General features: G+C 42.4%; 2 protein-coding genes across 2 annotated transcripts; both read left to right on the top strand.

Annotated features, from left to right (window-relative positions):
* The first annotated feature begins 97 nt into the window (after window positions 1-97).
* Window positions 98-6,120, top strand: spata5l1 (spermatogenesis associated 5-like 1). The gene is made up of 11 exons (XM_041937844.1): window positions 98-215; window positions 435-1,053; window positions 1,154-1,339; window positions 2,382-2,666; window positions 2,753-2,938; window positions 4,136-4,294; window positions 4,425-4,634; window positions 4,741-4,968; window positions 5,052-5,186; window positions 5,319-5,444; window positions 5,918-6,120. The coding sequence occupies exons 2-11, from the start codon at window positions 463-465 to the stop codon at window positions 6,053-6,055; spliced, it is 2,244 nt and encodes a 747-aa protein (XP_041793778.1). The 5' UTR covers window positions 98-215; window positions 435-462; the 3' UTR covers window positions 6,056-6,120.
* A 231-nt stretch (window positions 6,121-6,351) lies between these two features.
* On the top strand, window positions 6,352-7,806 carry c1h15orf48 (chromosome 1 C15orf48 homolog). The gene is made up of 5 exons (XM_041941483.1): window positions 6,352-6,461; window positions 6,565-6,623; window positions 6,746-6,834; window positions 6,952-7,012; window positions 7,310-7,806. Exons 2-5 carry the CDS (start codon window positions 6,585-6,587, stop codon window positions 7,376-7,378), a joined length of 258 nt encoding a protein of 85 aa, XP_041797417.1. The 5' UTR covers window positions 6,352-6,461; window positions 6,565-6,584; the 3' UTR covers window positions 7,379-7,806.
* The last annotated feature ends 1,686 nt before the right edge of the window (window positions 7,807-9,492 follow it).

Raw genomic sequence — 9,492 nt, 5'->3', positions numbered from 1 at the left:
CTTTCACGATGATACCAAAAGTTATTTAAAAGCTGCATTTGCGCAGCGTAAGCCAGGTTCTGTCGCCTCGTCTCACGCAGGAAAATGTTTTGGTTGGCCATCTTGTCCTGACGCCACATGCTTTTTGTAAACATTAGCCGCTCTGTTCGCGCTATCAGCACCGGTTATCCTGGTCGTATTTCAGCCACTTTTCACGAGTGTCACCTTTTCACCTGGTATGTAACTGCGTGACAGCTTTTGTTAAAAAGTATTAATCGCAGCTATGAATGAAGTTCTAGCTCACAGCTTCATGTAGCATGTAGCCTAGCTAAAGGTTACACTGCAGCTAAAGTAATGGCCCTAGCTTCACTCCATGTGTGTCTGTTGGTGTGACAAAACTTTACTGCACATTAAGAAGTAACGTTATCTGCTTGCTCTTCTTTACCTTACGCCAGTTTGGCTGCTAGCTGCTGATGGACCGCGATGTCTCTGAAGCTGCTGTCAGTGGATATATCTGACCGGGGGTCTCAGAGATGCAGGCTGGGTCCAGGCTTGATGTCAGCGCTGGGTCTGAGTCTGGGCTCCCCTCTGCTGGTGTCTGTTCCCGGGGGAAGCTGCCTGTGCACCGCCTGGCCCCGGCCTGACCTGGCCGAGGGCTTTATGCAGGTGGACCTGAAATGTTCCTCTCCCGGTCTGATCTCCCACCCACCCACACATCTCAACCTGGACCCTGGCCGGCTCACACCGGTACCCTGCCCAAAACTGAAAGGCGTAAAGATAACTGTGGTGGTCCAGAGTGTTGAGTTTAAGAAACACACACCCCCTCGCCTTGTTCATGAGCTTGTGAAAGACATGCTGAAGGGTTTATATGTCCACAAGAAGTATGTGATAAACCTGGAGGATTTTGATACAGAGATTAGATATGTTGTTATTGAAAGCATCAATCTGGATTCTGCTGGTGCTGGACTCATCACCTCAAAAACTGCTGTGGAGATCGCTGGCATCCAGACTGTCAAGCACTACAGGAGTCAGCTGCAGGACCAGCACATGGTCCCACTGGGGGGTCTGGAGGAGGTCAGCATGCCTTCACCTTACTGACATTATTGGTACTCATCTGCAGTGTGTTTTCCCACTATGTGACCCCTACATTTGTTTTTTTGAAACTGTGTTTTAGGTGAGCGCCTCACTGAGAGAGATGCTGCAGCTGCCCCTGCTCTATCCCGGCACCCTGAGCTCTCTCGGTGTGTCGTGTCCCAGAGGTGTGCTCCTGGTGGGGCCTCCAGGTGTGGGCAAGACCCTGCTGGTCCGCAGAGTGGTGGGGGAGGTGGGAGCCAGCCTGGTGGTGGTCAGAGGGCCAGAGGTACAAACTTGTATTAATGGCATCTTTGTCTTCACTCTGCACTATTATGTTATACTAAAATGTATATAATTATAGTACACACATATACTATAATTATATACATTTTAGTATATCAGCACATTTCAGTTTCATTGGCATATTTTATTCTGTCGGTACATTTCACTGTGTATATTTTATATTTTATTCTGCTTGTATATTTTATTCTGTTTGCACATTTCACTTCCATATTTTATTGTTTATTGTTTAGTATATTTTATTGCCTAAGTATATTTTCATTCTGTTATATTTTTAATTGCTTCACGAATATTTTTTTTATTGCATGTTGGTTTATTTTATTTTATTGTAGTTATCTTAATTTTATTCACTCTTTCTAGTCTTATCTTTCTTACCATCTAACATGGGGGTTGCAATGAAAATTTCATTGACATGTGCAATGACAATAAAGACTCTTGAATCTTGAATCTTAAACATTTTCACAGCATGTGTAATTATATTTAGCAAAATTCATATTTATTATGTTGGAAATTGGCTGAAAACTGTTTAGAAGCTGTTGAAAGATAAAATAAACTGATACTTTGGGCTAATTTGATTATTACTTAACCAGTGAAGGCACTTCATGACATTGATGCAACAGCCTGGATGTAAAGCCTTCCTTTGTTATCTGCAGCACTGCCTGACTAAAAAGCAGATATTAAAACGCTTTTAGTTGAGCCTTGTGTGATTTAACACTAGTGCACAATAGTTAATCAGATGCTGGCAATACAGAAAATCTTAACAAATTACCAAAACAAACTACAAAAAGGTTTGATGATTTCTGGCTGTCAGGAACAAAATTTTTCTTTACTCACATTTTCAAATATTCTAAAATGAAGAGTGTCGCTCCAATGAAAATACTCCATTCTAGCATTCTTTCACATCATAATGTGACTTTGTGTATTTATTTGCATTACAGGTTACAAGGAGATGTGCCAGAACCCAGTTTACGTACATGTTGGGTGACAGATCGAGACGGATATATGGTAATTTTGTCTGATTATTTCAGGTGGTGGGATCACGGCCGGGTGAGAGTGAAGAGAAGTTGCGTGCTGTGTTTGAGGGGGCTCGATCTGCAGCTGAAGAGGGTCCGTGTGTGCTGTTCTTGGATGAGCTGGACTCTCTGTGTCCGAGGAGAGCTGGCTCGTCAGCACCGGAGAACCGGCTGGTTGCTCAGCTTCTCACACTGATGGACGGGATGAATCAGTCTGATCGCTTCCTCATCGTCGGAGCCACCAACCGGCCGGACAGCTTAGACCCAGCACTGCGCCGGCCTGGAAGATTTGACCGAGAGGTATGGATGATGAAATATACTAAATACACAATAATAAAGGAAATATAGAAATGTTTGAGACTCTTAAGTTTCTGTCTTTCCTTCAGGTTATCATTGGAGCGCCCACTTTGCAGCAGAGAAAGGACATCCTGTCTGTTCTGTGTGCGAGGATGCCTGTTTGCCCCAGTGTGGACATGGCGCAGCTTGCACAGACAACTATAGGTTATGTAGGAGCAGACCTCAGTGCCCTGTGCAGGGAGGCTGCCATGCATGCTATACAGGAGAACTCGAAGGTAAATACAGCAATCAAGCAACATGTCATGTAAAAACAACACTAATATTTTAATACTTCTGGGGAAACATTTTAGCTCCCCTCGGATTGACATGTAGTACCTTCTATCAAGATATATCCAGACTGGACTGCAGTTGCCAGTCTAAAATGTGTCTGGAACGACTTGTTATTGCTCAGCGTTACAGCCAGAGATGAGTGTTATAATGGTTATTGGCATTGGCACACAACATGTATTAAAAATAGTGTCTGAGTTGTGGCATAGTTAAATCAACTGTTTGGGAAGTCTGCTGTGCTCACAGACAGTATAATAAGTGGATGGAGCTTCAGGGTTTGAAAAGTGAAGCTAAAGCAGAAGGGACTGCGTTCTTTTTCATGGCCAGCAGGGGGCGACTGCACTGGTTAAAGAAAGAAGTTCGACTGTATGAAAACTTAAGTGAAAATTACCATTGTTCTCACTTGAGTCATCAGCTCATTAGATATTTTCCTAATGTGTTCATAGTCTCAAACACGCTTCAAGTCCTGGCCAGTACAGCATGATGTTCATTTTGGAAATTATAGTCCTATTTAGGTTAAAAGGGATGATAAAGCATTGTGTGCCTTAGGGTGAGGCTGTCTTGTGATTGACAAGTTGCTACCACGGCGTGTTCTCAGGTTCGTATCCTCCCAGCTCCACCCTCCTTCTAAATGTGGTCACTTGACGACGACCTTAATGCCAAACTTGAGGCTTCAAAACAGCAGTCCATAAACCAGTGTGTGATATCACAAAAGCTACATCTACTATTTATTATACAGTCAGTGGGTGTGCTGTATGTGTTATGTAAAGTTGACTTAAGCAAAAACAAAGATGCACATGCATTCACACCACAGTGCATAAGTGGACTTGCAAAAAATTGACTTGCACGTCAGATTCCAGCATGTTATCGGTGCATTTAATTGTGCAGACATAATAAAATGTGCCCTTGTGAACATTGGCTCTTGAATTGCCTCAGATACATTTTATTGATGGTTTGTTTTAAATATATGTACACAAAACTCCCTGGAAGGCATTGATACTAAGAGGATTATAATGATAAACTAAATTGAACTGAACTGAAATTGCAGCCAAGTGAAAAAAAAAAGCTTTAATCCCTTCAGGGTGCTGAAGATGTATATTTGCAGATGTTTTTTTCTTGTGTTGCCTCATTATTGTCACCTGCAGGGTTCAGGAGAGCAGGCGGTGGGTATGAAGCACTTCGAGGAGGCCCTGAAGTTGGTGCGTCCCTCCTGCTTGCGGAGCAGCCTGGGCAGGACGGAGCTCTCTCCAACGTCTTGGGAGCAGATAGGAGGCCTGGAGGAGGTCAAGCTCAAACTGAGACAGGTAAATGCCTTTCAGTGCTTGAACTACATAAAATACAAAGAGTTGTGATCTATGGTTGCTTACTGATAAAGAAAAGTGATTGGATTTTATTCTTCCTCCATCTGCCCTCCCCTGTGTCCGAACATGGAAGAGTATCGAGTGGCCGATGAGATACCCCGAGGCGTTTGTTCGTCTGGGTTTGTGTCGGCCCCGCGGCGTGCTGCTCTACGGACCTCCAGGATGTGCAAAGACGACGCTTGTCAAGGCTGCAGCCACCTCATCTCACTGTGCCTTCCTTTCTGTCAGTGGTGCTGACCTCTACTCTCCCTATGTCGGAGACTCGGAGAAGGCTCTAGCACAGGTACTTTCTTTTCACAGTCTGTAATAACACCTGTGAATGGCTGCCATGTTTGTTTCCTCCTTTCTGTTTCCTCCATAAACACCTGCACCCACCTGTCTGCACGTAGCTGTTTCGCCAGGCCCGGGCCTGTGCTCCCTGTATCCTGTTCCTCGATGAGATTGACTCTCTGATTGGCTCGCGGTCAAGCGGTGAGACAGCTAACAGCGCACAGACACGCCTCCTGTCTGTGCTCCTGAATGAGATGGATGGGATCGGCCTGAAGACGCTGGAGAGGAGAGGGACGGACAAGATCCTCCAGGCTGAGGGAGTGGAGGAGACTCCCTCACAGGAACAGGTGAGACATTATGTTTATCTCTGTTAATACTACATTTCATCAGTATGAGGGGATTTAGTCGACACGGTTTTGCTCCTTGACAGCTGGACTGCCAGGAAGTATGCAACAAAGATGTGATGGTCATAGCCGCCACAAACAGACCTGACTGCTTAGACAGTGCCCTCCTCAGACCTGGCAGGCTGGACCACATCATCTACGTCCCACCACCTGACCAACAGGTGAGTCATTTGTCTCAAGGGCATGGAAAAAGTAAAATGTTGTAGTGTAAGAAGGTTTTTAGTAATGTTTTAAAATATGATGACCTTTCTGCATCAGTGTATCTTCAATTAACTAACCTCATGTGTTTCCAGGCTCGTCTTTGCATCCTGAAGGTGTGCACAGAGTCGATGCCCGTGGATGCTGACGTGTGTCTGGAGGAGCTGGCTGCAAAGACCGAGCTGTACTCCGGAGCTGACTTGGAAAATCTGTGTAAAGAGGTGACGTGAAGGACACATGAATATTTTTTTCCCCTGGCTATACAATACAAAATGTAATTAGGGCTCCAGACTGTGACCATTTAATTGCACTTTGTGACCATTTTTGGAGACAGTGTGCCGAATTTTTTTAACTCCGAGCACCAGTGCAACTTAAAAATATGGCTGCCATTTAAGAAAAATTTATAAATACACACACACACACACACAAACACACTTTAAAAAATCCAGAAAAATTACGACTTTCTTACTTCTGCAGATTGTCTATTTATTACCAAAGCATTTGTCAGTAATATAAATGAATGAGTTGCATTGCATGTCAGTTTACGTGGCGCTTCTAAACTTTGTGCTGGGGCACCCAAAATGTTCACTGAGTTCTGAAACGTTAGTCTGGAGCTGTGGTAATCCTGGTGTTAAATGCTGACAAAGACAAAGAGATACCGTAGGAATACCTGAAAAATATTTCTGTCTTCCAGGCTGCTCTGTTGGTGCTACAGGAGGAGAACATGGAAGCTTCTGTCATCAAACACACACACTTTCTCCGGTCCCTCAGTAAAATGAGCCCCTCTCTCACTGCCCAGCAGATCCACACATATCAAACACCTCCCAGATGACGCCACATATGGCCATGTCCTCTGCATTGATGAAATGTATTACTGAAAAAAATGGTTTTAAATAAAATGAGTAAAACCCGACCCTTGGTGTCTGATATTCTTTCTTAATTTACTCTTGCTGACTTGCAGCTACTTAGTGTTTGAGGTTTGTACTTCAAAACATCCACCAGTCTTTGACTTTCAGTGTTCAAATGTGACCACAAGAGGGCATTGCACGCTCAGAAAATGTATTGATCAGCAGCAATGTGGACGTGTTGACGAATTGGAAACCACTGGTGCATTTCAGCGCAGGAAGCTCTGTCTGTCTACGTGCCTCTCACCTCGTACAACCTCCCATCCAGCCTACATCAGCCGCGCTCACAGGATGCTTCGCTAAGAGACTTCAAGGACTTCACAGCAATAACAGGTGAGACCCGTCGCACGCAGCTACCTGTATGACCTGTTGACTTTAATTCACCGAATTGACTCAGCCTAATTATTAAGTGGAAATATGATCATTATCTCTTTAGGGATTTGAGAATTTTGAAAAATGGTTGGATTTTTCCAGATGTTGAGGAAGAGAAAGGAGGTGAGCTGGTCACATTTTTACTATGTTAAAAGTGATGTATTGTGGATATTTGATTTGTAGGATGTTCTATGCATTTAAATATTTCGATGCACACTTAAAAACATTTTAAATGTGTGTTCCAGCTGATCCCTCTGATAGGGTTCATGGCTTTTGCTGCAACGGGAGCCACCTCTGCTGCTCTCTACTTTCTATTTACTAAACCTGATGTTATGTGAGTCCTTTAAATTGCACTTTTCTGTTTTCATACTTTAATCTGACCTCTATCAGCAGCTGGCATGTAAGAAATGTTTAATATTATTATTTTAATTCTGTTTACTGCTGTTTTTAGTTTGAACAAGACCAAAAACCCAGAACCATGGGAGAGAGTGGACCCGACAAAACCCCAAAAGGTAATATTCCTAACATTACATATTCTATAATGTTTGGACGGTAGTTAACAAGCATTTTTATTCCTACTGGCACTGAAATACAAGCAGAATCTTCAGCTGCAGCTGCAATCTGCTGAGTCACTGGAGAAGAAACCTTATCAAATTAGCACCAGCCTGTTCTTGTGACATCAGAGTAATGATGTTTATGTCCGTACACGCCACCGTGCAGCTATTCATGTTACCCGTCGCTATAAGTTGGTGTAAAACTTGAAATAGGTTAGGAGAAGCCTTATTTGTATTTCTGGCATTTCTCTGCAGTTCATCACCATCAATCAGCAGTGGAAACCAGTGGAGGAGCTGGAGTTGGTGAAGAGCCTCACCAAGTAAAAAAAAAAAAGGCGGGCATCTGCTAGAAAGATCCACACCTGCCGGCCCCCCCATCAGTCTAACAGAATCCTTTCTGCACAAACTAGGATGCTTTGACACTCAGTGTGCGGAAATGCTTCTGCTCCACTGGTGGGGTTACACCCTGCTCTGTACTGGCCCGGCTCAAGGACGTCCATCATACTAACTATGGTAACAGATACTCGTGCTGCCAGGAAAAAAGTGAAAAAAGACTAATTCTGGGTTTCTGTGATTACAGCTAGAGAGGTGTATTCGCATTAAACAGGTTGTGGTATTTCATGTGACAGAGAGGTTGGTAGTAACAGCCACCCAGATGCTCCCACAGTAGATGTGAAGGTATGACAGTGTGCAAATGTGAAAGACCAAAAGTGTAAGTAATGTACTGTACAGTCAATAAATTATTATGAACATGCATGTTTCTTTTGTTCTCTTGAGTTCAAGTACGATTCTGGGTTTTCATGTGTTCACACTGGTATTCTTGGTCTGGTCTGTGTTACAGGGCTAACAGTAATATCTCCTCATAACATCATCTGTCTCCCAAAAACTGTCAGACCTAACCATGCAGTGCTAAAAAGCTGAACTTGGCTAGAAGATGTGCCGATGTGACCTCTTTTAATGAAAAAACATCATAAAACATAATAAAAAAGGATCAAATGAAGAATGAATTGGTCCTACTAACATGTGTCGTCAGCCAAAGCCTGATATAGCTTATTGCTCTGTACCATAGACCCCTATTGGTCTTATTCACAGCAGACGTTTTGACTTATAAGCACAGGTGTTACTAATTTACCAAACACTAACGATGGGTCTATTGTGTTCAAGTCTGACAGCAAGCCAAATCTCATAACTCCAGGACCTTGAAACTGAAGCAGCTACATGGAATTCGGCCATCTTTGATTTTATTATTTACACCTGTGCTTTTCCTGTTGTGACATGTCAAATGTCTTCTGTGAAAAAGGTCTATAGTCCCAGAAGTATTAAACTTAATTAAAACTATTTAAAAAAAAACTATTAAATTGATAAATGAGCCACATCATTGTGCTCTATGATTATAATAATCACAATAGTATTTGCAAAAAAACTACAGCTCCCAGCTGTTTCAGAAAATTGAGCTTTAAAAGTGGAACTTTATATGTTCTTAGAGCAATTTTGGAATATAAGAAAATAGAAAATAAATATGATGCTAACACAACATAAACTTGTTACCTTTGGACGGATCCAATTTCCATTTTTTATGCTATGATAAGCTAAGCTAACCGATTGCCTGCTCTAGCGTCATAGCTACTTAGCATGTAGACGTTAAACTAATGCGCCAGATAATTTTGTTCCATTCGGCTCGCGTGATCTCGCGTGATCTCTCGATTCCAGCTGAGTCAAGTTGACAGACACGGCGGAGGAGTTGATGTTCTCATTTTACTCGGCAAAGAAAGCCCGTAAACCTTCAAATGTATTGAACTATTCCATTACAGATTTATGTTTAAACTAGAAAACAAATGAGTTTTTGGCTGTGTGCCATAGAAAGTCTGGGGAAATCATGGATTGTGTTAAGAAACTGACTAATTATTGATTTTGGTATTTTCCTGTGATTTGTTAACAATAAGAAAGATAAATGCCAGCCTGTTCTTTCACTACGTGTTTATGTCTCCTAAAAACACCACGAAAAGGACTCTTTTTTTTTTGTTACTTTTTTTATTTTACCAGGAGCACAGGTGTAACTAATAACAGTAAGGATGACCTCCTAAATAGACTTACCAGTAAGCCAACGTGCAAAGTTCCCTGGAAAAGGCATACCGCAAGGGAATGCAGCCATTATTAATGTTCTTATGTCTAGTGGTGCTTTTCCTGCTGTGACGTGACGTGTCACAAAAAATGTCTGTTGTGAAAAATGTTTTGAATTAGTTGATTAAATCTCACCTTAAGATCCCACATGATCTTCATCAGCGGAAGTTGTGGTGAAAATTTGTATATTTGTGTACATTAGCCATTTTATCAAATTTGACCGTCTACATGGCCTTTAGATTGTTTGACTGTTTTACATTATTTGATGATTAACACTGCAGAATAGCTCTGCACAGCAGTAGTAAAAGGCCTCTTTC

This window comes from Chelmon rostratus, chromosome 1 (assembly GCF_017976325.1).
Source record: "Chelmon rostratus isolate fCheRos1 chromosome 1, fCheRos1.pri, whole genome shotgun sequence".
Taxonomy (NCBI): domain Eukaryota; kingdom Metazoa; phylum Chordata; class Actinopteri; order Chaetodontiformes; family Chaetodontidae; genus Chelmon; species Chelmon rostratus.
Note: the sequence above shows the minus strand (reverse complement) of the source record. Positions and strands in the feature narration are given on the sequence as shown.

What these genes read in the sequence shown, in the direction of transcription:
- c1h15orf48 (XM_041941483.1), top strand. Translation starts at nt 6,585, where the DNA reads ATGGTTGGATTTTTCCAGATGTTGAGGAAGAGAAAGGAG. An exon ending in TGTTGAGGAAGAGAAAGGAG is followed by an intron (nt 6,624 to 6,745) that starts GTGAGCTGGTCA and finishes TGTGTGTTCCAG; the next exon opens with CTGATCCCTCTGATAGGGTT. An exon ending in TTTACTAAACCTGATGTTAT is followed by an intron (nt 6,835 to 6,951) that starts GTGAGTCCTTTA and finishes TGCTGTTTTTAG; the next exon opens with TTTGAACAAGACCAAAAACC.
- spata5l1 (XM_041937844.1), top strand. Translation starts at nt 463, where the DNA reads ATGTCTCTGAAGCTGCTGTCAGTGGATATATCTGACCGGGGGTCTCAG. An exon ending in TCAAGCTCAAACTGAGACAG is followed by an intron (nt 4,295 to 4,424) that starts GTAAATGCCTTT and finishes CGAACATGGAAG; the next exon opens with AGTATCGAGTGGCCGATGAG. An exon ending in CGGAGAAGGCTCTAGCACAG is followed by an intron (nt 4,635 to 4,740) that starts GTACTTTCTTTT and finishes GTCTGCACGTAG; the next exon opens with CTGTTTCGCCAGGCCCGGGC.